At 38.3% G+C, this 21,874-nt stretch overlaps 2 protein-coding genes and 1 non-coding gene across 4 annotated transcripts in view; 2 read left to right on the forward strand and 1 right to left on the reverse strand.

Moving 5' to 3' along the window:
* The window catches only part of Parg (poly(ADP-ribose) glycohydrolase), a 141,270-nt gene extending 139,167 nt beyond the window's left edge, over nt 1–2,103 (reverse strand). Inside the window, exon 1 of one of the 2 annotated variants that reach the window (XM_074079414.1) lies at nt 1,873–2,103. Coding sequence is in view for 1 of the 2 variants with exons in the window: in XM_074079413.1 (XP_073935514.1) it covers nt 1,593–1,812 (220 nt within the window). In the remaining variant the exon portion in view is untranslated. Of the gene's footprint in view, nt 1–1,592 lie in introns of both variants that reach the window. The other variant, XM_074079413.1, reaches the window with a different exon arrangement.
* A 28-nt stretch (nt 2,104–2,131) lies between these two features.
* Nucleotides 2,132–21,468, forward strand: LOC109683988 (mitochondrial import inner membrane translocase subunit Tim23). The gene is made up of 7 exons (XM_020160108.2): nt 2,132–2,391; nt 4,569–4,627; nt 4,910–5,003; nt 6,863–6,947; nt 9,339–9,397; nt 11,288–11,398; nt 20,961–21,468. The coding sequence occupies exons 1-7, from the start codon at nt 2,286–2,288 to the stop codon at nt 21,074–21,076; spliced, it is 630 nt and encodes a 209-aa protein (XP_020015697.1). The 5' UTR covers nt 2,132–2,285; the 3' UTR covers nt 21,077–21,468.
* Nucleotides 8,687–8,886, forward strand: LOC141425279 (small nucleolar RNA SNORA74). Its single transcript, XR_012450350.1, has one exon. It is a non-coding gene; the product is annotated as a small nucleolar RNA SNORA74 (small nucleolar RNA).
* Nucleotides 21,469–21,874: the final 406 nt, after the last annotated feature.

The raw sequence follows: 21,874 nt of genomic DNA on the forward strand, positions 1-21,874 counted from the left end.
TAGCAGCATGATGCAAGTGGTAAAGTGCCTGCCCAGCAAGCACAAGGACCTGAGTTTAAGCTCCAGTACTGCCAAAATAAGTTTTCTCATGGCCTCCCATGAACCACAAAAAAAGGTCAAATGACTTAAAATGGTACTAGAGTTTGTCCATGTTAAGCTCACCTGAAAAAAGTCTCTGTCTTCCTATGCTCCAGTCCTACCAACGTTTGGGTGTGCTGTTCCTTCTTCCTATATAATTATCTCTTCCCTTCATTTACACAGTAAACCCTGGTCATACTTCAAGACTTAACTCAAGTCTGCTTTCCATTGCCTCTAGGTCCTAAAACATGTAGGTAAGTGTATCCCATTTACCAGAAGACAGCCTGATCTCTGCCCACCTTCTTACACTGTTGAGCAATGCATTTTTTGAAATGTTCTCTTCTCTGCAAAACAAAACACAGCTAGGCTTTCCTCCTCCCAACTCTGGCTATTAAATATTGTTGTTCCAAAAGCTTCTATCCTTGATCATCTTTACTTTCTTTATATATTTAAGTAATCTATGCTAGGACCATAGCTTCTATTATCATATTCATGCCAAGAATCCCTCAAATTCTCCAGCATAGAAAGTATCCCATTCTCTCCTGGATCCATGCACTTCTCCCCCTTCCCTACTGCCTGTAAAGTTATCTCCCGCCTCAACTAACTCCTTAACTACTCTTGGGCTTCCAGCTGTACTTTCAACCAACTTTTCATTTGCCACACACCAACCATAGGGACTTTTCAACAAACAAATCTAATTAAGGCACCTAACCACTCCTCCCCACCCACACACACATACTGAAAAAACCCTTCTCATTGCCCTTAAGAGACAAGATTCAAAGTCCTTAGCGCTATCTCTCTACAACCCCATCTCTCACTATCCTACCATTTACTCCGCAACACCAGCTGCATTTCTAAAATGTCTTATTTCCTCTTCACCTAGGTACTCATATAAAGTCTTCAGTCCTCACAATAAGCATTCCTACTTCCAGAGGACTACCTTTGATCCCATAAACTAGGTGTGGTACACCTGACTCCTACTAGAACAATCTGAGCCTCACCTATCAGAACATCCATCACCTTTTGTTATACGTGTTGACGTGTGCTATTGTCTATCTCTCTGGATACATTTCAGGATGTGAAGGCAGAAGTCATGTTCTTCACGTTCAACACTGCATGCCAGGAACAAGTATAATAATAGTTCTGGGAGCCAGAATCTGAATAAAGTTGTAACAGCAATATCTACAGACCCAAGCGCCCTAATGCTTCGCAGTTACATCTTTTTAAATAAGGCAATTTCTCCGTCACACTCGAGGAAAGCAAACAAGTGGAGTCTCCTGCCATTTTTCTCCCTGTGAGTAACTAACTGTCCTTCACGATTTCTCACGCCACCAATCGCACGGGGAAAAATTTGGTCCCACACCCCAACTAATGGCGTTGGTGGTTCAGCAGGGGGAACTCAGAACGGTGCACGTAAGACTAGATAGGAGCGTCTGGAGCTCTGGGTCCTGGCTGAAACCAGGAAGAGGTTTGGGCCGAGGTGCAGGACAAAAGATTTTTATTTCCCCACGTACCAAGCGAGGTGGCGCTGCCTCTGTGCGGTCCCGCCCGCCCCGGGACGGAGCCTGGCGAGGACGGTGGGACCCTGAACTGTACGGGAGCGTCCTTGGGGTCGAGGACGCGCCTCTGCCTGCCGGGGAAGCTCCGGGAGTCCGAGGCAACCGGCGGAGAAGTTCCAGCAGCGCCCCAGCGGGGTCGCTTGGTGCAGGGCTCACAGCCGGGGCCCGCACTCATGCTGGGACCCGCAGCACACAGTCCCCAGGCCGGCCCGGGCGAAGAGCCTCATTCACTAACCCTGACAGGGACGGACTGCGCCTCCTTCTTGGCGCCTCCCCGCACCATTCCTTCTCTGCCGCTGCCTGCTTCTGTGACTGCTGATCCTTTGGTCTCCGAGTCAAGCGCTCCCTATGCAGTCGTTTGCCTTCCTTCTTCCGCAGGTAGCCCACCTGCCTCAGGACGCGCCGCTTCGACCCTGGCTTCGCTCACTTTCCCACCACCGGAAAGCTACCGTCAGGTGCTGCTGACTTCCGGAGCGTACACAGCCGCAAAGCGGAAGTGAAGCACTTAACGGCAACTTGCGCCCGGAAGGTCAGCGTGTGAAGGAGGCAGGCAGCGGGTTTTCCCGCTGTTACTGTGGAGTAACGGCCAAATACAAGACCCCGGCCTAAGGCGGAGGCTTCCAGCAGTCGACAGTTTGCTGTGACACCATGGAGGGTGGCGGAGGAAGTGGCAACAAAACCACAGGGGGGCTGGCCGGCTTCTTCGGAGCTGGCGGAGCCGGTTACTCGCACGCAGATTTGGCCGGCGTCCCGTGTAAGTATAGGGCCTACCATACGAACCTTTCTGACTGGTTCCTGCGACTACACCATATATGTGGTGTCCCCAGTTCTTTTTCCTACTGTCATTCACAAGCTTCACCGACAATGACGGGGTTAACTTTGGGGCCCTAGATCCTCAGGAAGCTGTCTCTGATTGACCTGGACTCAGAGGAGATGATACACGTTTTCTTCCGTTTGTACCCGGGCCTTCTTCCTTTTTTTTCTTCACACACTTTCCTGGGTACTAGGATGTGTGCTTGGCCCTGGCTGTGGACTTGGCTCTGGAATTAAACATACTCCAAATAGCAAGCCTATAGTTACCTAAAAAGATCGCATATTCAATAAATTCTAAAGTAGCTAATAGAGCAAACATCAGTAATAATGCATATAAACAAAAAATAACATTACCTGGAAAAAAACAGGAAATTATTTGGAAGAACTGAGGAATGAGTTCTCAGGGAAGCCAGGTAAGAATTACAGAAGGGGAAACAAGCAGGATTGAAGATGCAGAGGCATGAAAACCCTATATGAGCTTCTCAAGCCTGTGAATATGTATTGCAGGCTTTTGGGATGTGACAAATAAGGATATTCAACTGGATGAATAGAACACGGACTTACAAAGATGGTAGGAAGTTGATGGTGGATACGGTCTTTGCAAAACTTCTTTTTTTTAAATTCTTGTAAACATTTTTCCAGGCCCTTTATACACAAAGAAAGCCCTTTCATGTCCCTCATGTCCACCTTATCAAAACTGAGTCTAGAACATTTGTGTATATTTTAGGATTCCTAGTTTCATAATACAAAGTGCACTACCCTAACATCCCAAAGTGTTGTTACATTAATTTGATTAAAACTTGAAGGTAAATTGAGAGGCAGTGAAGAGAAATGCCATTCATAGAGCACCTACAGTGTGTCAACTACTTTTTTAGGTGCAGCACTGCAGTGGTTAAAAAAGAAAAGTAATTCTTGCTTTCATGGAACATACATACTACCAAGGCAAGCCAAATATCAAAAACATTGCAGCTAGTGATAAATGATGTAAAAGAAATAAAATAGAATAATGAGACGGTGATTTGAGGAGAAGCCATTTTAGAGTGGGTCATAGAAAGCAAAAGTTGACATTTGAACTCTGACCTGGATACAATATAAATGCTTGAGAGGCAAGTGTCCAGGAAAATGTGCAAATGTCCTGGGGACGGGAGGAACTTGCCATGTTTGAGGAACAGCTGTTAGATCAGTGTGTCTTTAAACTACCAAGGGGCTTAGACTTATAGAAGATAATGAGAAAAGAAATGGCACCTAACACAAGCTTTTGTAAGCAAGGGTAAGGGTGTGATTACAAGTGTAGAGGAAAGCCATTAGGGCTGATTTCTTAAAAATGATTTTAGTTGCTTAGTGAATTGAAAGGGCAAAAAACATAAGTTAGGTAGGAGATTGTTGCTGTGTAATTTGATGATTGGATTAGGATTCCAGCATGATGATAGGTGAAAAATTGAAAATAGAACTGACATGACTTTCAAATGATGGAAAGATCAGAGTCATGGGCAGCACATACATTTGTGAAAGTAAATACAAAAAGATCCAAAGATTAAAATATGGGAAATTTTTATTTTATTTTTTTTCTGTTTTCAAAGTTGGTGGGTTTCAAGTCTAGCCCTCTGAAAGTTTGCATTTTCTTTTCCACTAACCCCCCCCATGGTAGAACCTAGAATTCTCTACCTTGCTATAGTAAATCTGTGTCAACAACTGTCATCAGGAAAATCTGAAGAAACTGCATTGAAATATTCTTACACAGTCAGAAACCATACTCAGCTTCTTTTTTCCAAGGGATTGAGTCATCTTTCAGTTTGCTTAATTGTCATGCAGTCTTGTAGTAGAGTGAGAGAAACAAGCTTTGTAAATGGCCTAGGCCATCTCTCCTGATAGTTTGATAATTTGAAATATGTTACTGCCAATATCTTCTGAGAGCCCAGTGTAAGAGTTAGCTTGAGATTGAAGGTCCCCATGACCAGACAGCCTCTAAACTGACAGAAAGGACATAGTACAAAAATTTTTCATGTTTAGTAAGTCTGTATCAAAATTGAAGAACACATGCAACAATCAAGAGCTGAATTCAGTCTATGAAATAACTTAAGAATTTTGTTGCAATATAACATTTTGTTTTCTCTTTAGTAACAGGTATGAACCCGCTGTCTCCTTATTTAAATGTGGATCCACGATATCTTGTACAGGTAAGATTAAGATTTTACTGCTTTGGTCCCTTTTTCTTAGAAAAGTTCAAGTACTTAATGCTGACTGAAACTATGACGTGTTTCTACAGGCACTCCAGTCACCTTTTTTTCACCACAAACCCTAGAAACCATTTAATTTTCTTCAATGGTTTATTTTTTAAAACCTGTTACATAGCAGGTTCCTGTCTCAAAAAAAAAAAAAGAAAAGAAAAGTTTAAGAACACCTTGTAAGTACTATATTGTGAGGTACACTCAGCTTTGTTTTCATTATTACCCTTTTAGGATACAGATGAGTTTATTTTACCTACTGGAGCTAATAAAACCCGTGGCAGATTTGAACTAGCCTTCTTTACCATTGGAGGATGTTGCATGACAGGTGGGTATAATGATTTTTTTAAGTTTCCTTAATCAAGTAATTGATGATGTTAAAAATGAAACACAACACGCACATGATTTCTGACAAAGGTGCCCAAAACATATGATGGAGAAAAGACAGCCTCTTCAACAAATGTTGCTGGGAAAACTAAATACCTGCATGCAGAAAACTGAAACTAGATCCATGTCTTTCACCCTGTACAAATAACAACTCAAAATGTATTAAGGGCCTTCAAAAAGACCCAAAACTTTGAAGCTAGTGCAGGAAAGAGCAGGGAATACACTAGAACTTCTAGGCATACACAATAACTTCCTAAATAGAACTGCAGTGGCTCAGCAAAGGATTGACAAAGGGGACTACATGAAACTAAAATACTTACGCACAACAAAAGAAATGATCACCAGATTGAAGAGTCAGCGCACAGAAAGGAGAAAAACCTTTGCCTGCTATACATCTGACAAAGTAATAATAACCAGAATGTACAGGGAGCTCAAAAAACTAAACTCCACAAAAGAATCAGTGACCGATGAAGAAATGGGTGAGTGAACTAAACAGAGCCTTTTCAAAGGGGAAGCCCAGATGGCCAAAAAGCACATGAAGAAATGCTCAACATTCCCTACCATAAAGAAAACACAAATCATAATCATGTTAAGATTCTACCTCACTCCTGTTAGAATTGCTGTCATTGAGAACACAACAAATGTTGGCAAGAATGTGGGAAAAAGGGAACCCTCATATGCTGTTGGTGGGAATGTAAATTAGTACAATCACTATGGAAAACAGCAAGGAGGCTCTTCACAAAACTAAGTGGAACTGCCATATGATCCAGTAATACCACTTCTAGGGATATGCCAAAGGAATATAAGTCAGGTTACCATAAAGATACTTGCACAACCATGTTTATTGCACCATTATTCACAATAACTAAGCTATGAAAACAGCCAGGATGCCCCGCTACTAATGAATGCATTAAGAAAATGTGGTATTTACATACAGTGGAATTTTATTCAGCCATAAAGAAGAATGAAATTTTGTCATTTGCCGGCAAATGGGTGAAACTGAAGAACATCATCATAAGAGAAGTTAGCCAGGTTCAGAAAGCCAAAGGCCACATGTTTTCTCTCGTGGAATACAGGCCAAAAACAAGTGCAAGCAATGTTGTGAAAAACAGGTCACGCCAAGGGGAGGTCACTGACAGGAGAGGGAGGGTAAAAGAAAGAAGTTAAGAAGGTGAATATGGTTGATGTAGTTTCTATACAAAAATATAGAACTTTTACACCTACTGAAATCCCTGTAAGAAGGAGAGTAAGGTAGGAGAAAAATAGAGGGGATGAACCAATTCGGGTTGTAATACACATATACGTGGAAATAACACAATGAAACTCCTGTATAGCTATTTTAAAGAAACAAAAATGACTTTTTTCAGAAACGGAGACCAGGAAGGTAAAACAGGTGTTGTCTGGGAATTGGTACAGTGGGAGTGAGAGGAGGCTATAGGGGAAGTGTATAAGAGGTTGAACATGGTGGAAATATATACTCATGTATGTAAATGGAAATTAAGACCTCTTGAAACTATTTAAGGAATGAGTGAAGGTGGGAAAAACGAGAATGATGGAGGGGTGAGTTTAGCTCTGATATGGTGTAAGAACTTTTGTAACTCACAATGTACCCCCAGTACAACAATATTATGATAAAAAAAATTTTTAAATGAAAAGCAGTTAGAATATTGGTTTCATGGTCTTTAAAAAAAAAAACTATAGCTGTTGTCTTCTTTTATTAGATAAAATGAAAATGAATTGGAAGTACAATTTTTTAAAGATAAAACTGTATTATGTGGATGAATTGTTATGATTCACCAGGGGCTGCATTTGGGGCAGTGAATGGTCTTCGGCTAGGATTGAAGGAAACCCAGAACATGGCCTGGTCCAAACCAAGAAATGTGCAGTAAGTCTGTGTAATCATCTGATGGAGTGATACTTGAGTATTAATCTCTGTTTTGTTTGATAGATACAACACTGAGACTGCAAATGTTTACAGAATTGATATACTCTCCTTTTTTTACTCTCTCTGTTTTTATTGTTATTCTTTGTTTTGTCTTACTCAGAATAGAAAGAACCAAGAAATCAGATTACTAAGCTCCGAAAAGGTATGATTTTTGAGTTAGTGTCCCTTAGTTTGCTGGTGCTATACCAAACTAGGTTCCATTCTCCAGGAGTGTATGACCAGCTTTTCAAATTGTTGAGTTGCTAAGAAGGAATTCGGATTCTTCAGGGGCCCACTGAGCCAGAGGACTTGGTAATGAATTGCAGTGATGGCTAGGTTTGCTATTTTTACCTGAACTTCTTATTGATTCACTCTCCAGTTCTGAAATGGGGAGTCACAGAAGCTTTATATGAAATTCCTAAAACTTAGGCATAGTTTTAAAAGGACATGACTGTCCTTTCTCAGGAAGTCAAACTTTGCAGAGAAGAGACAGTACAACTGAGTCAGAACGGGTATATAATGTCTTCACCCTGCTTAAAAATAAACATTACCAGTTCCTGTTGATACTACCTAAATAATATGTTGGTCAGTTTTGCACATTTTTATACTTTATGTAAGTGGAATCGCATGTGGGTATCCTTTGATGGTGCAGTATGATTTTGTTTTAGGACACTTTAAATGCCATGTTCCACACATCATTCAGCCAGCAGATGGCAGCAGATGTGCTAGAATTACACCTTGGGAAACTTGAAGGCTGTCAAGTAGTCCAAATTCCTGTTACTGTGTGTACTTGCATTACCAACCCAGATCAGTCAGTATTTTTCTGTTTATACTCTTAATATTTGTCTCTTGTTCCATTGATTGTTTCACTTGTTTTATGAGGAATTTTGAATCTGTACAATAGTAGACAAGGTGGTGTGATGAACACTTGTGAACCATAACTCATGCTCGTAACTATCAGCCATGACCATTTGTTTGCCATCTCCTTCTCTACTATATTTAAAACAAATCCCCAACATTCTATTAAACATAAATTTGGAAGCAGAAAGTCTCTTAGAGAAGATAGCATGTTTCTTTCCTTAAAACAATAATAGTTATAATCATTCTGATATTCCTATGTAGAGAGGCATCGTTTAATGATGGGGAAAAGATAGAATGTAGAGTCAGGAAGATGCAGCTTCAAAGTCCTAGTTTCATTGCTTGGTGTTTTGTGATGTTGAACAAACATTATCTATTTTCTGCCATGGAGAAGGTTTGAGAGAGAATTTAAAGTGAGAAGTAGGTAAGAGCTTAAGTGAGGTAGGTTGCCAAATGGCATGCCTAAGAATTTTACTAATTTTCAGTGCTACCAGCAGTACAACAGTGAAAAATAATAGTATTATATTAAAGCTTGTTACAGAAGAAAAAAAGAGTGTTCTAAACTCAAAATATATTAGTAAATAATTAATCAGGAAAATACACTTCTCTTTGAAAGCATTACTAATTCTTTTTCTTTTTGCTACAGGGTCTCAATCTGTAGCCCAGGCTGACCTAGCACTCTCCATCCTCCTGACTCAGCCTCTTGTGTGCTTGAATTACAGGCACACACCACCATGTCCAGCTAACATGACGATTGCTTTAAACATTTATTACTGTAAAGCCTTGAATCCTTTATTAATTAAATGAGTTATTTTATTCTTTGTAATTGCACTTACATCATTTCCAGCAGTAGTCAGCTGTCCGGACAGAACCATTCCTGTGATGGTGTTACATTGCTGGGAGAGTAATGTCTAGTCTTCATCCAGTTGCCTGTGTCACTGTTCTGGTGGCCTATGGGGCTGGGCAAGACAGAACTATGCTTCCTTGAGAGTGTGCTGAGCATTTGCTTTGGCTGCTTAGTTCTAGTCTGGAAGCAGACACAGTGCTTCCTCCATGTGTTCTAATTACATGGCTATTTCCTTCTCTTCAATTCTGCTTGGCAGTGCATACTTCAGTATTCTTTACTTTGATTCAATTTAATATTCTAAGTGCACCTCCTCCAAAAAAGAAAATTAAGCTAGTTTTTTACAGTTACAATGACATTTTATATGGATCAGTTTCTTTATAAAATACATTCTAGGCTGTTATTCAAAGTCTTTGTGTAAGTATTTAATAACTATATATTTAATAAAGGATTTTCCTCGATCATTGCAGAGTGTTGAAAATTTTTACAGTGTGAAAGCTATTAAAATTTGAGGAGGTATTAAGATGTATCTTAAAATTAAGAAAACTTTGGGGTTTGAGTCTATTCACTTTAAATAGTTACTATTACGGTTTTTTAGAATACTAAATTCATGATTATATGATTCTAAAATTCTTTCTCTTCCTTGGTAGGATTTTGAATATGGTGACTAGGCAAGGAGCACTTTGGGCTAATACTTTAGGTTCTCTGGGTAAGTAGAGATCTTGCAAGTATCATGAACATTTTGGTCACCAAAATTTTGGTTATAGAATATAAAACAATTGTGCTTAAATCCACTCAGGAGAGTAGTGTATGTATCATTTAGGAGAAAGACCGTGTACTACATAATGAAATAATCTTGGGTGCCACTTCTATCTGAATATCATTCTAAATGCTTTAAATTTTTTAAATACTGCTTTCTGACCAAGTAGAACATCAAATAAAATCATGCTTTAACTAAATCTAGTTAATTTAGTTCCAGAGCAAAGGGCTATGTATGTTAGGAAAGGTTCAAGGTCCTGTAGTGAGATGTGACAGATTAGTGTAGATGTTGTGCTGTTTTTCTAATAGTCTGTTCAGCAATCAGTTCACCTCTGTAGATTTTAAGGACCTAATTGCCATAGTTGCAGCAGGTCCTTTGTAGATAAGGAAAGCATTTACAGTTCTAGGCAGTGGGTAATTTAGTAATGCTTATCCAGAGTCCTGTGTTTTCATCACGTACTACTTAGGAATAGGCAGTTCTTTTGATTATTGATGACTTATATAATAGGTCTGCTTGTGGCACGTATACCCTAACATCCAAGGTTTTCAGGATTTACAGACTTGACTGAATATTTGAAAATCTTCTTACTCATAACATTTAATAAGGGGAAAATGTAGAAAATTCTTTGAAAAGAGAGAAGATCCTCTGTTATGACATAATAAGATCCTAGCCTTGTCATGGATTTTAGTGGAAGTGCATTTTCATACCATAAAGCCAGATTTGCATTTTGGATTCTGATAACTGGCTGTTTCCATATGCTGTCCATGGCTGCATCCCACCACACCCCCACTCCCCCTCACACCCCCATACACACATACTTACTCTCTTCTGTTCCTTTTTAATTTGCTTGTATACCTAGAGTAGTCAGTAGTCCTTGCCTGCTTGTTATCTTCTTAGTTTGGGCACTGCAAGTCCCATAGTCTTGGAAACCTGGGATAGCCGGTCACCCTGCCTGTTACTCTGTGTTTCCAGTGTAATGTGATCAGTTACAGTGTTCTGCTCATGTATAATAAGTTGGACAGGAAAATGAGCCCTCATAGAATGATAACAGAGGAATTATAAGGCTGAACTTGGTATAATGTTAGAGGGTCAAGTATGCATACAATTTTGAGAAAAGGTAACAAAATGTTTTAATGTATTCATACCTGATAGAAATCCTGTAAAGCAGAGTCAAGGGTTACTTGGGTAAAGACCTTTAAAAACTAAATGGTGCTTATGTTATATTTTTGCATGTATGAGAATCATTCTTTGTAGTTACATTTTTTCTTACAATACAAACATAGGCATTCAAAAAGCAGCTATTATGAATAACATAAGTGAAAATTTAAAAGATTCTAGTAGTACTTCGTAGGAATGGCTGTTCTTGACATTTCTTCTAAATCTTTGCAGACACTTCTTTGCATATCCAGAGTTATGTACTACTGTGCATATAAACTTGCTTTACTAAAGTTTTAGTGAATATAGCCCTTTTTGGTTTTTGTTTTAAGTGACTTTAGTATTCCATTTTATGGAAAGTCCCTTTCTGGATTAATCCAGATGGTGCAAATGCTCTTGTTGCATGTTTATTTGCTGCACGGTTTTTGCTGTTTTAGAAAGTGTTCCGGTGATTGTCCTGTATATGTCTTTGTGTTGGGGGTTTTGTTTTTTTGGTGGTCCTGGGGTTTGAACTCAGGGCCTCATGTTTGCTAGTCAGGTGCTCTACCACTTAAGCCACTCCACCAGCCTGTTTTTTTTTTTCTCTGTTACTTTTGTGTATATATCTTTGGATAAGTTTGCCTCAATATAATTGCCATACTGACTTGGAATCATACTTTTATTATTAATACTATACCCTTTTAGCTTTACTCTATAGTGCATTTGGTGTTATTATTGAAAAAACACGAGGAGCAGAAGATGACCTCAACACAATAGCAGCTGGAACCATGACAGGCATGTTGTATAAATGTACAGGTAGGTACTACTAAATGGAGAGCTGAAGTATGCTTTTTTTTCCCATAGTTTTCAAAGGAAATAAATATGTATATATATTGCAGTATAACTTACAGTATTTGTGGGGATCATTGGTATTGGGGGGGGCTTTTCTGTGGTATTTCTGGGAGGTGTTTTTGTTTGCTCATTTTGAGACAGGGTCTCACTGTGATCCAGGCTGGCCTCAAACTTGCAGTCCTTCTGCCACCTACCGAGTGCTGAGATTACAGGCATGGACCACTACCCATAGCTGTTTTTGGTTTCTAATTGTGGCAGAATATAGCATAAATTTTATCATCTTAACCATTTTTAGTTACGTGATGCAATAGTGTAAAGAAAGTTCACATTGTTGTGCAATGGATCTCTAAAACTTTTTCATCTTGCAAAACTGATATTTTGTGCTCATGAAACAACAGTTCCCCGTTTTTTCCTTCCCCTACCCCACCTCCAACTCTTGGCAATCTTATACTTTCTGTCTCTGAATTTGACTAATCTAGGTACCTCATATAAGGGAAATAATATATTATTTGTCCTTTTGTGACTGGATTATCACATTTATCTTATTTTCAAGTTTACTCATGTAGCATATTTCAGAGTGTTCTTCTGAATGATACTTTGTGGTTTTTGTTTTTGCTGTTTTTTGTTTTGTTTTTTGGAGGGAGGTAGGGAATGGTAGTACTGGGGATGGCACTCATGGCCTTCTGCTTACTAGGCAAGTGTTCTGCCACTTAAACTAAAGCCATTTTTGCTTTAGTTATTTTTCAGATAGGGGCTTGTGCTATTGCCTGGGGCTGGCCTCAGACCCCAATCCTCCTATCTCCACCCAAGAACCTGGAATTACAGAAGTGAACAACCATGATCAGTTTTTTTTTTTTAAGTTAGGGTCTTGCTAACATTTTTTTTTTTACTTTGAAAGAGATTTTATTTTCACGTTGGTCTACAATTATAGTAAATACATTTCCTGGCATAAAGACAAAGGCTTTGGAGTTTAAAATAGCCCCACTGCAAGATTACATACACAAAACTCCCAATTATTGTTTATGTAATAGTGGATTAAATAATCAGATTAAAATAGTTATACTATTTAGAATAAAGTGGAAAATATACTATCTAAATAAAGTGGGATGGAAATAAAACAGATTCATATTTAAATCATATATTTATAAAATACCATCTTGAGAATTACAATTCTATTAAGCTTTTATTTTTTTTAAATGCATGGGCTGGTCTTGAGATCCTCCCATGTCTGTTCCACCATCAAGTGATGCTTGGGTTTCTTCCACTTCTTAGCTACTGTGAATAATGCAGCCATGAACGTGGATGTTCAAATACCTGTTCATGACCCTGCTTTCAGTCCTTTTAGATATGTACCCACAAGTGGGATTGTTGGATCATGTAGTTCACAGCTGTTTATTTGACATTAAAAAGAGGTAAGATTTGCTGTGATTGCAGCTCAATGCTAGTGTTTGCCTAGAATGCTTGAAGCCCTGGGTTTAATTCCCAGCCTTGGGGGTGGTGGGGAAGGCAGGAGGAAGGATCTTAACTGTACTTTGCATTTTCATTCATTTTGTTTTTTTATCTTAGACTAAGCAATAAAACACTCAAAATTACAAATTTTGTTTAAATAATCTGGCCTGTTAAATAAGTATATTAAACTATCAGAAGACACACACAAAGCCAAAGTCTCAGGTCAATTTAGAAAATATTCTAGTGAGAATCTCACCTTTTTGGGAGATCAACATTATATTGTAATTAAGAGTCAAGATAGTTCTCTTTGTGTATAAGTATTTGCTAGTTTAAAAGCAAATATCCAGATAATACCAAATGTTATTTTAGTTTTTACATTTCTTTGTGTGTATATATGTGTGTGTATACTGAGGCTTGAACCCAGGACCTCATGTATACTAAACACATAATCTGCTACTGAGTCCAAACTCAATGCCTAATTTAATTTTTTTATTAGGTTGATACATCTTTATTCACTTCATACAATTTTATTTTTATCAAAATAAACCTATACTTTTTGTTTAAGACAAGGTCTTGCTATAGCCCAGGCTAGTGAACCTCCTGCCTTAGCCTCCCAAGTGCTGTGATTACAGGGGTGTGCCACTATGCCTGGCAACAAATATATAATTTTAAAAATTGAGCTTACTATCTTAACAATCTAAAAGACTTCAGAGATGTGGTCTCCTGTGCTTACCATCCTCACCTTAGCTAAGTGCAGTTACTATAATTCTTCACTCTTTACCTTTGTGTATCTAAATAGCATGATTGTCTTGCTATTTCTTAATATTTTAAAATCTTAGTTCTTGTCTATTGACTTCCTTCTAGGGAAACTTAAGTCCTGTAAGAATTGTACAAAATATACTTATGGAAGTAAGGAAATCTCTTGCTTTTTATAGGCCATCTCATTTATAGGCCTACGAAGGGAGCAAAGGTCACCTTTACATGAGATAAACTGAAATTTAGGCAAGTTAAATTATTTTCACTTGCTTCCCAGGTACTGGCTATGGAAGAGTGGCCTAGTGTAAAGCAAAACGTAGTCTGATTCCAAAGCCCATTGTCTTTTTAGCATACCAGATTGCCTCCCTAATGGGGAAATCAGGGAAATTTTAGAAGAGGTTGGTAACAATTGAGCTATATCTGACCAGTGGACTGAATTTCAGTTGTATTTGTTTGGTCATAGGATACCCATAAGAACTATGTAGGCAAAAACTCTAGGAGGAACGTGTAGATTTGGATAGGAAACTAGGCTTGAGAAGTTTAAATTCAGGTTGAAAGGCAGTAGGTCAGGGCATGACTCAAGTGGTAGAGTACCTGCTTAGAAAGTGAGGCCTTGAGTTCAAACCCCAGTACCACAAAAAAATAAAATTTTTTAAATGACTCATTAGCATTGTGTCATCAGAGGTTTTTGAACAAGAAGTACTAGAATCATCCTTGTTGCAAATTAAACTAGAAATAGTGGGTAGATAAGACTGATTAGAGGTGGAAGCCTAAAGTCAAATGGCTAAGGGAAATGCCAGAGAAGTTCATGGTTTGTGGTATGGACCTCAAGTTGGGGGATGGCTGGTGAGCTGCACAACTTACGAGATGAGCGGATAGTGACAGAGAGGCAGGTATCAAAGATGATTAGGTCACTGAAAGGCTGTTTCCTTCTTGGTTTTTGTTTTAGGGGGTTTGCTTGTATGCTTTTTTGTTGTTATTTTGTGGAAGCAGTATGTGTAAGATTTCACTAGCACAGCAGCTAGCTAGCTGTCCTAGACTTTATCACTACCACTTCAGCTACTCCTTACTTGCCAGCTTTTCCATGCAAACTGGACTCACTAAAATAACTTAGTTGCCTTTGATTGATTTCCCTTAATACTGTGTCCTTTTGTTATTCCCCCCCCCCCAGCAATGAGTCTTAGTCATTTGTTGGTTGCTTTTCTGTAGGAGTGTGGGGGTGGTGCTAGATCCCTGTGAGGATCTTATGAAAGTTTTAGAGAGTTTGTGAACCCTGAGTTAACATCTAGTATAGACCCCACTCAGAAGAGTGAACACTTACGTAATTTCAGGCTGATGATTAAATGGAAATACTGATACTTAGAACCTAAAAGTTAATCAGAAGTCCATTTAATCTCAATTTTTTATGGTGGCCTGTTAGACTCACTTTTTTTAATGTTTTTATTAGTGTATGATAGTTACACAGGGAGTTTCCATTGTGACGTTTCCATATATACATATATAGTACCCTGGTTTAGTCCCCTCCACTATTCTCCCCCTTCCCTCACTCCCCTTCTTAAAGTGACCTCAATGTTCTGTATTCATACATGTATAGAAAGTACCTCAACCATATTCATCCTCCTTTACCCTCCCCTTCCTGCTTTAATATGGGCTGTTTTTACATTCCTGTCCTTCATTAAACGTTCATTGTTCAGTGGTTTTGTCTTGGTATTTTACCTGTAAATGTACTGTACTTTAATCACTTTTTCATGATGTGCTCCCTGGCCACCTTAAAGGTTCTAGATTCAGCTACTCTTCCTATTGCCTTTTCTTTAACTTGTACTTGAGGACCTTTTTCCTTGCTGTTCCCTTTTCTTAGATCACTCTTTCCAGACATGGGTCTCACATGCTTCCTCATCTGTCTTTCTTCAGATAAAGCCTTCTTAAAGCTTCCCTTAAACACTAGAGTACAATTTTGCACCATATGATAAATTGCTGAGATCCAGGTTACTTAAGCAAAAATCTACATGTTTAAATGTTAATAACTATTACCAAAGTACCCTTTGAAGTCCCTGCTTACATTACTAGTATAAAATGTTAACTGTCACTGCTTTTTTGGTAAGGCTGGAATTTGATTTCAGGGCTCTTGCACTTGATTGCAAAGCAAAGCAGGCACTCTGTCGCTTTGCTGTGGTTATTTTTTTACTTCTGTCTCCTACCTTTGCAATGGAAATTGAAATATGTTTGTCACTTGACCTAGAATTTCTTTTTGCCTTTTTGTCTTAAATCAGATGCTAATTTAATACATCCTTACTTTCAGGGTTGCCAGAAGACAGGAGATACCATAATGGCCTAGCTTGTATAAGAGAACAGGGAGTGGTAGGGCTGACTTGGGGCTTCCATGCCCTTACATTGAGCTAGAAGCTCTAGCCATTTGCCATCATGTATAGTGAGGTTGGTTCTTTTATTTATTCAAATGAAGCTGGAGTCTCAGAATTTTGTGTGAAGTCTCCTGTTTTTTTTTTTTAAATGTCAATTTCATGTTTTTAGACAGTTTGGGCCAACAAATCTCTTGGTGGCTGAGTGCACCTTGTGTTGTCAGTTAGTTTTAAATTTGCTTCACTCCGAAGACTTTCAAGGTGAAGGTATTTTTATGTTTGTAAAAATACTATGAAGGGTAAATTTTTTCAAGAGCATAAAAGTTATTCACACTCGAGCTTGCTATCCTGGGAACTATGTTTACCTTAGTGCATGTGTGTACACATGAATGACAAGAAGTATTTTGTGCTTTTAAAGATAGAATTTCAAGTGCAGCCCGGCACCAGTGGCCCTTGCCTATAATCCTCACTACTTGGGAGGTTGAAATACGGACGATCATGGTTTGAGGCTATCCCCAGCAAATACTTCAAGAGACTCTGTCTCCAAAATAACCAAAGTAAAATGGGCTTGGAGGCATGGCTTAAGTGGTAGAGTGCCTGCTTTGCAAGCGTGAAGCCCTGAGTTGAAGCCCTAGTCCCACCAAAACAAAATTCTAAGTGCAGTCAGTTTTCAATATAGAAAAAAGAGTTTTATTTTCAAGTATTTCAGGAAAACTTAGATATTATAATCCTATTGAGACTTCCTTTTATGTCTGTGAAGTAAAAATACTACCTGATATTTGTGTTGGAAGAATTATTTAAAAAAAAAAAAACTTCAGTTAATCAGATGTATAATACATAATAAAGCAACATAGTGACTAGAGGTATCTTTCAGAGGCATAAATATAAAACATGGGCAGGTAATTAAACCATTTAAGACAAATGTGATGAAAATTTTAGAATATTTCTTACTAGCTATGTGACATTTTAAAAATGGTCATTTTAATACTGGTTTCATCCATCAAATTTGGCCATGAGACCACTTTAAGGGTTGTGATGTATTTTAAATGAGACAAATTACAGTGAGTGTTTATTGTTGAAAAAACAATATCCTATCATATCCTAACTCAATGAATGTTAGTTCTTTTTCTGTCTTCTAGCAGAATTTGATATTTACCCAGGCCATTTTGGTCCAACTGTTAGGACTTTGATTTGAGTGTTCTTGAAGTTTGAATGATGTTTAGCATGCCCTTGTTCTTAGCAGCATTATTCACAATAGCCAAAAGGTAGAAGTAACACCAGTATCCATTGATGGAAGAATGGATACACAAAAATGTGGTATATACATACAAAAAAAAATTATTCAACCTTAAAAAAGAAGGAATTCTGACACATGCCACAACATGAATGAACCTTAAAAGATATTATGCTAGCAAAATAAGTCCATCAAAAAAGGATGGATACTATATTATTCTACTTACATGACGTTCTTAAAATCATCAAAGTCTGTAGATAAAAAGTGTAATTAATGGTGGTTGCCAGGGATAAGGAGTAAGGAGTTAATGCTTAATGGATTCAGAGTTTCAGTTGTACGAAATGAAAAAAGTTTTCTGAATATATTCATGATAATAGCCACTAAACAGTATACTTAAGCATAATTAAGTTTTATGTTACATGTATTATGCCACAATTTTACTTATTTACTTTTCTGGTGCTGGAGATCATCCAGGACCTTGCACATGCTAGGCATGCACCTTACCTCTGTAACGTATGTTTAAAACATGAGTTAAAGTTTTTTAAACAATTATACAGTCTCTCCAAAGCCCAAAAAATAATACCACGTAAGCATCTCAGGGCATAAGACTATTCCTCTAAAGTAGGGCCCACCTGTCTACTGTGTGAAAGCTCAGAATGTTGAATGTTCTACCTTTTTTAAAAGTTACATTTTAAATTATTGCATAAGTACCTATAGCACTTACCTAGCATGCACAAGCTCCCAGCACCAAAAGAAAAAGGTTAAAGTACTTACATAATAACCTGTGACCCTCAAAGCCTAGCATTTACTATCTGGTCCTTTTTAAGAAAGATTTGCTAATCTCTGCTCTAAAGTAATTGCCATTTTAATGGGTAAGTTGTCCCATTAGCCAGTTCTATATCCCATAAACAAGGCACTTAAATATTCTGGTATCCTAAGCCTCATTTCTCATGTTTGCTAAAGGTAATACTTGCCCTATCTCTCTGAAAGAGTTGTCTAAGGATGCAAGGTAGTAGGTAAAACTGAAACCCAAGTCTTATGTTTTAAAGAGATTGACCGTTGACCTTGTTTTCTTACTCTGTGTGCAAAGCAAGTACATTTGCTGACCAACTTCCTGTGCTTAGTTGGGCAGAAGTTAATCACAGAAAACCTAAAACAGAGGACTTAAGCTTTAACAAATGGACCAGTCAGGGAACCCTGAAATTAATGGGAAGAGTTAAAATTAAAACATGGTTGCTGTGTGGTGAAAGGGTACTTGAGTCAGGATTAGCTGTGTTAGTAAATCAAGCACTGCATGTGTTTGGTGTCTCCTTGCTGGAGATAACAGTTTTCTTTCTAAAGCCTTTAAAGAAGTACATAACTTCATTGGCTGGAACTAAGCTTTTCTTTTCACTAGAAAGAATGCTTTTTAGAGAATCAGTTATTTTTTAAGGGATATTTAATGTACCCCAAAGATCTACTCAAGTCTTACAGATCCCATTTTGGTTATGTGACCCCTAGTGCCTATGCCAGAAGATTCCCATAGAGGCTTATTATTTGGTAACTAAGAAGTAGTGTGAAATTTCTTCCAAAAGGGACACATAGAAACCATGTTCTTAGGATACTCACAGCAAAGAATCAGTTGGAAGAAATGGTTTACAGCTCTTTCCAAACCAGTGAGCAGACTGTTCTTGGTTTTTGTTTTTCTTTACATTTCTAGGGATTAAACCAGGGTCTTGTACATGCTATGCAAGTGCTCTGCCACTGAGCAGTGGTCCCAGGCAGACTTTAAAGTCCTTTGGATCTGTAAAGAACTAAATGTACAGGGGAGTTAGTATGAAGTTGAATGTTTGGTTGTAGGAAATAGTATCTGAAAGATTTTTGTGCTTTCAGTTACCTGCCCTGTCATTTTCTAACAAATGGTGGGTAGGGCACCTTGGCCTGTCTTTTGTGTTGATTCATTTAGATCTAGTAACTGAGTCATAGTGATGCCCTTTAGATGCTTTTAGCATTTATTCTTTGCCTCAGTTTATTTTTTCAGTTTTAGGATTTTGGTCTAACTATAGTTCACTTTCAGCCCTACAGCTTTTTTTTTTCTTTGTCCTAGTAATCAAAAGCCTAAAATTAATCCTTATTAAACTGAGTTACATTATTTTGAGTTAGCAGGAAGAATTCACATTTTCAATTTTTGTTTTTTTCAGTTGCAAATTCAGCTGCCACACCAACAGTCTTAAGTATACAACAAAATGATAGAAATGAGGACTTCAAGGAGAATAACTCTCATTTACTTTGATTTGTGGGGCTTTTTCTTAATGTTTGTGATCCCCATTCCACACACTTGCTGTTTATGATGTCTGCAGTTTGTTTGTGTCGTTTAAGAGAGATAGTTGTGGCTTTTCACAGTAGAAGCCTAAGAAGAACTTAAGCAGGTCAGCTATCAAAAGTCTTCAGACTGGAGAGATTCTTGCAGGGAGTGACCCTTTAATCTATCAGCTAAAGCCATCTGGTAGGACACATTGCAGAAATGTTAGTTGTGAAGTGTTCTACCACAACAGCATCACTCAATTTCATGGAATTGACTGGCATGGTGCCCAGAGGCCTCTAATGAGGTAACTTGTTTGTGGAGCTGCAAGAGATTATCACATTCTTTTAAAGTTTCTTTGGGAACTCTTATTCCTATGGATTTTGTTTAGCTTAGTTTTTAGGTGGACTAGAGGTTGAACTCAGGGCTTCATGCTTACAAAGCAGGCACTCTTACCACTTGAGCCAGTCCTCCAGTCATTTTTGCTCTAGTTATTTTGGAAATAGGATCTCGAGAACTGTTTGCCTTAGACTGGCCTCCAGCATCAATCTTTCTGATCTCAGCCTCCCAGGTAGATAAGGACTACAGGCGTGAGTCACTGGCGCCCAGTTGGAGTTTCTTAAATTGGTTGGGGCATTTTCTATTTTGAGAAATTTCTGTGTAGTTTCCTTTTACTGGAGCTGGGGAATATTTTCAAGTGACTCACACACTTTTGTTTCTGCATTTCAGATGATACACCTATTAAAGAATACCCTCTTTTTCACATGAAAAATTGTTCTTTTATTGACAAGCAGAAATAGTTCAAAGTCTAATTCTTGAGTATTTTCCAACTAGTATGCTCATGTACAGTGCCTGGTTGCTCATTAGTTGTGGGAAATTGACATACCAGTGCAAGTGTGGGAGGTGCTGACAGGCTAGTGTTTCATCAGCACCTGACTCAAAACTTAATGAGAGCTATCTTATCATTACTGCTTCTTGTGTCCTCAAAGTTAATATCTGAAGGACCTGTCCAAGAGTCCAAAGACTGGTAACACTGCTTCCACTGAGTGTTCACCTTGCTTTACAGCCTTAAATTCATTAATGGAGCTAGTGAAGTTCTAAACTATGTCTAGCAAGAAATGACTGATCTAATTAGAACTTCAAAAATAACATCTAAAATTGCTGTAGTTACAAGTTGGATACAAAGAAATGACATCATTAATCCTGATTATTTTAGGTACAAATTGAAATTAAATGGAGTAGGGGGAGGTTGTAAATATGAAATTTATCTCCTGGACTTAAGTCTTAAGAGTGTTTCTCCTGTTTGGGATGGAATGTTTTTTAAAATCTATGGTGTCTCTCCAGGATGTCTTTCCATTTTATCATACTCCTTAATCATTTGATATGACAGGACACTATGCAATATAATAAGGTTATTTCTTTGTTTTTTTCATATTCCTTTTCTCCTAGGTGGTCTTCGAGGTGTAGCACGGGGTGGTCTTGCAGGACTAACACTTACCAGCCTCTATGCACTATATAACAACTGGGAGCACATGAAAGGCTCCTTGCTCCAACAGTCACTCTGAAGATTTTGCAAACTCATTCATGGAGGACAGCAATAGTCTTATCAATAAGTCAGCCAAGTTACTTCTACCTATAGTTACTTTGAAAAAGTGAAGATTTTTATTTGCTGTAATGAAGATCATGAATGGTTGACCAGGACCTGCACTTCTTGCTCATAGTGAGTGAAGCCAAAACTCTTTGGTGGCTGACTGAGAAATGCAGTTCTCTTCTCCTTTGGAGACGGTCTTGCACCTGTTCTTTCTCCTCCCACCTGAACTGGAAAACCACTTATTCCCAGAATTCAGGTCATGCTTATTATTTTATCACAAAGTATGTTCCTTTAATATTCTGAAACTGTATTGTTGGCCTGTATTCCAAATAAAGGGTGAAAATGAACAAAAGTCATAACTCCCAATGTAAATACAGTTGATGTCTTCATTAGGGTATGTCTCAAGTGATTATATAGCACCTGCCTAGCAAATATAGAGCCCTGAATTCAATTCCCAGTACCACCAAAAAAAAAAAAAAATCTGCCTGGATATAAAATGAAACTGACTCTTGAATCTTTTGTCCTGCCTAAACTAGGCCAAAACAATGTTTTCATGTTTGATTGAAAGGAAAGCCTGATGTTGGCATTAACAGCTAGGGTAAGAAGATTTTTCTCCCATAGAGCTGACATTATACACTCTGGTATTTCATCATTATAGTAGTATGCTAAAACAGTGTCCCAACAGTCAGTCTAACCTGTGTCCTTCTGTACCCAGTACCTCATTCCTTTCTGGGAATAATCAGGGACTAGAAGTTTTCGAAGAAGCCTTTGG

This window comes from Castor canadensis, chromosome 7 (assembly GCF_047511655.1).
Source record: "Castor canadensis chromosome 7, mCasCan1.hap1v2, whole genome shotgun sequence".
Lineage (NCBI taxonomy): Eukaryota > Metazoa > Chordata > Mammalia > Rodentia > Castoridae > Castor > Castor canadensis.